Source organism: Solanum tuberosum, unplaced genomic scaffold (genome assembly GCF_000226075.1).
Source record: "Solanum tuberosum cultivar DM 1-3 516 R44 unplaced genomic scaffold, SolTub_3.0 scf00443, whole genome shotgun sequence".
NCBI lineage: Eukaryota > Viridiplantae > Streptophyta > Magnoliopsida > Solanales > Solanaceae > Solanum > Solanum tuberosum.
The window spans coordinates 115,103-119,079 of NW_006239434.1; the positions used below are offsets into that span (position 1 = coordinate 115,103).

At 39.2% G+C, this 3,977-nt stretch overlaps 1 protein-coding gene across 2 annotated transcripts in view; it reads right to left on the reverse strand.

Moving 5' to 3' along the window:
• Nucleotides 1-2,605: 2,605 nt before the first annotated feature.
• The window catches only part of LOC102595193 (ribosomal RNA-processing protein 14-C-like), a 1,771-nt gene continuing 399 nt past the window's right edge, over nt 2,606-3,977 (reverse strand). Inside the window, exon 2 of one of the 2 annotated variants that reach the window (XM_015304135.1) lies at nt 2,606-3,977. In XM_015304135.1, coding sequence (XP_015159621.1) covers nt 2,954-3,977 — 1,024 coding nt within the window. In that variant the 3' untranslated portion in view covers nt 2,606-2,953. The other variant, XM_006364757.2, reaches the window with a different exon arrangement.

Below are 3,977 nucleotides of genomic sequence, written 5' to 3' on the forward strand. Positions count from 1 at the left end.
GGGCGATCCAGCAGGAAAATAGGTAAACAGATGCAAGACAAGAAGAACTTGGACAGGTTCTGGGCTGCGGAGATAGGAACTACTAGAAATTCCCCAGTGAAAGTGAGAACTAACTTCGCGCATACAGGCACAAGGGACCACAATGATAAAATAAGAATGAAAACATAAAGAGGCTGGAGTGGTGCTATGAAAGCCACAAGATCCTGCAAAGCTGTAAAGAAGTGTTCATAACAATGTAGAAAGTTAAGGCATAAAACAAAATGAAGTTCATCGGATTGCTAATTGATCTCCATCAAAAAGGAAGTTGGAACATAACTCCACAGGCTAAAGATATGAGCAGTAATGTCCTATAATCGAACTCCATGAATATTGCAGTTTAGGCAATATTAGCGAATGTGAAAGAGAAGGTGCAAAAAAGGGAAAGAGACCTCAACCATGGATGTGACTGAAAGAACTCACTCACAGTATTGGATGCCCCTCATCTAATTTATTTCACTTAATTTTCAATGTATTTATCACCTCTTTTTTTTTTGATAACCGAGAAATCCGTCTGTGACCCGCCCTTTGGACCAATCACAGCCTTCAATGTATTTATCACCTTTATGCGTTAGAAAACATCTTATTAAAGCACAAAGCAGAGAAAGCATAAAAGATCTCTGTTCTTGGCTGATCAATTGGATCCAACTGAACCTGCTGACCAAACAAAACAAATTCCAAGTAGAATTGAACACCATATACTGCACAAAGGATGAACAACCAGTTCATAAGCTTCATTTATTAGACAGCAACCATACTAAAATACTTGCATAAAAAGAGCTAAAAACAAAATAGCTCGCCTTTAAATTGCACTTTGCAATTAAAGCCCTACCATGGCTTGACGGTTTCTGCAGCTCACTATTACTACTTGCAGTTATGCTGCTGCACTAGATGCAATATTGCAGTAGTTCGCTAGCTATACCCCAGAAGTTTGTGGGAGATTTGATACGGCAGCATATTGAGAATTTTCTGCGTGAAACTCAGAGTTTGAGAATTGGAAAGAGATTGGAAATAGGGAAGTGGATAAGCAATGAAGAAGAATATGAGGTTGAGAATTTGTGTTTGATCCTCTAAGCATGAACCGAAAGAATAGAACAAGCATAAAAGGTAGAACTACAATTCAATCAAAAGGTTTAAGCTTTCCTTTTCTTTATAAAGGTGATGCTCGGCCCAGCTTGTGTATCGCTCAACTATACTTTTGGGCACCTGCTACCGCTCACCAACACAAGTATTTGGGTGACTTGCCACAAAAGCTTAGACAAATAAGAAGAAAATACCTAAAAAATAAAAAATGCCTATGTTGGAATTTGGACTTTGTTCTCCTTTTTCATCCCGACTGAATTGACCATCAGGACATCCTTAGACCTTAGGTGCTTGAGCTCTTCTTTCACAACAATAATCAAGAACCTATTCATCTAACCTACAAATCATCTCTTTTTGATCCAATGGTATTGTCTCTCTGGATTTATCTTAACATACTTGATTCATGACTAGACACTTGCAAGATATCATGAATCAGTCAACAGCATCCGTCTACAACTTCACTACATTACAATGAAATCCCTGTTTGTTTAACTTAACATTGAAGGCTGCATACTGGAATTTCAACTATAATGTGTCAATGACTGTGGTGTGGCCATGGAAACACATAGCTTAGCACGTGTAAGCTATGAAGCTCGGTGAGCCCAGGTTGTTAGTTTCGCCTTGCTTAACTGGCACTTTAGTGAAGGTTAGTTTCGCCTTGCTTAACTGGACTTTAGTGAAGGCTGCATACTGAGATTTCAATTATAATATGGTGTGCCTTGGAAACACATTACGCCCTTAGCATGTGTAAGTTACAAAGCTCAGTGAGCCCAGGTTGATAACTTCACCTTGCTTAACTGGCACTTTAGTGTAGGCGACTAGGCGTCAAGTTGCTAAGGTGTGTGCACCTTCACATCTTCAAGAGCAGAACAACATATCTGATATATGTAGCATAATTATAAATTTTCCATATTCAACAAATAATTATTATTTGCATTTATACTAACAGTTTTGGCATTACCTTTCTATTTTATTTTATTTTTAATGAAGTGCAATACATTTCTATTTTCTACTTTTTTATTTGTTTGGTATTTTTCTTCCCTAAGCCCTAATTGCACTTTGCACTTGAAGCTCCACCAGACTATCCCCTTTTTTTGCACGTTCCGATTTTAATTACTTTGTAGGTACTAACTACAAGAACAGTGGTCACATTTGAGCATTGAAGTTACTATCAATATCATCTAATAGTCACAAGCCCTACGAAGTAACGAGAATCTTAATATAAGCAGAAGCTTAGCTTCTCAAAGGATTCTTAAATAAACGTACTTGCTTAAGAAAACAAGCTTTCCAAGTAAAGCACGAAGAACCAACCTACCACTGAAATAAACTGATGAGATCAGGTCATGGATACTTGAGTATAAGTTGGTATATCTCTCAAGGGTGTAGCTAATTGAAATATCAGGAACATGTGTCGATTTTACATGTAAAATATTTATTCATAAAAGAGCTACTGACAATGCCAAATATGTTCTAGAGCAAAAAGATCCACAGTCAATCTCATATTTGTTCCATTTCCACATCTGTTTGAGAAACAAAAATGTTGGCAGACAATATGTTCAAATCAAACTAATGATATTTGGGTGACAAGCAAATATTATCATGCTAACTTCATGAAAACAAATCATGAACTAACATGTTACTATAAATCAATAATGCTCAATCCCAAACCAGTTGGGATAGGCTAATGAGCCAACATATTACTACTGAATAAAAAAGCTTAAACTTGACTAGCACAGAATTAGCAAAAGATTTCAGACCAAACACAAAACTCTCTCCAAATGAAAGAGCAGCTAAATTCAAAATAAGAAGCCATAAGAAAGAGTTCATGACCAGTTTAGCTTTTATTCTGAGTAATGTAGCCTTCCTTTCGCCCCTCAAAGCCCGGCCTCATGAGCTTCTTTTCCCTTTTGGCAATCTTCCTCATCTTCTTCTCCTTGACTTTGCCAGCTATATTATCCCTTCTCTTCTGCTGACGCTCATTCTTCATCTTCTCCGTAGTCTGAATTCTTTCCTTCCACTTCTCAGAACTCTTCTCTTTCTTTCTCTTATCCTTCTTCAGACTCTCCTTCAACAACTTAGGGTTATCAAACACCTTCAATCCCATTGCCTTGTTTGCTGCTGCCTTCCATGCTTCCTTATCCGCCAGCGTCTTATTCTCCCTCTTCACCTCTTCCAGCCTCTTCAGTCTTTCCAACTCTTTAGGTTTGGATACTTTCTTCTTCTTTTTCTTGTCATAGTCGTCTCCTAATTTAACTTTCCCAAACTCTATGTCCTTTTCCATTGAAGTATCTTCTCCATTGTCGTCTTCACCCCTCTTTCTCTTCTTACCCTCGGATTTCTCTAAAGATGCATCTTTTTCACTCCTCTTGCGCTGATTAAATTTGTTGCGCTCCGAACTCTCGCCATCACCCCGGTTACCACGGAGCATTTCGATCTTTCTGTGTAGCCTTCGCCTCAATTCTTCGTAAGTACCAGAGGAGTTATCGTTGTTAGGGTTATCGTTTTCCTCCAAATTAATGGGCGTAGGTTCACCATGATCGTCCTCGCCGGAATCACCTTCCTCATCAGTTTTTTGCTTTTTCTGAAGGGATTGTTCGAGAAGGCCGACAGTAGAGGATTGCTCTTTCTTCTCAGGGTCAAGCCGGTTGCGGCGGGCGAGTTTGAGGTTCTCCCTGGATTGTTTCTTCAATGAAGCTTTGGCGGCTTTGGGAAGGCCTCGATACCAGGTATCGGGTTCATCTTTAGGGAGGTAGAATCGAGGAGGAATTAGGTCAATCAACTTGTCGAAGAAGAGCCTGTTATCCCGGATTAGGGCTTTCAAATCTATGGTGGTGCTGGTGGTTACGGCGGCGGCGTCT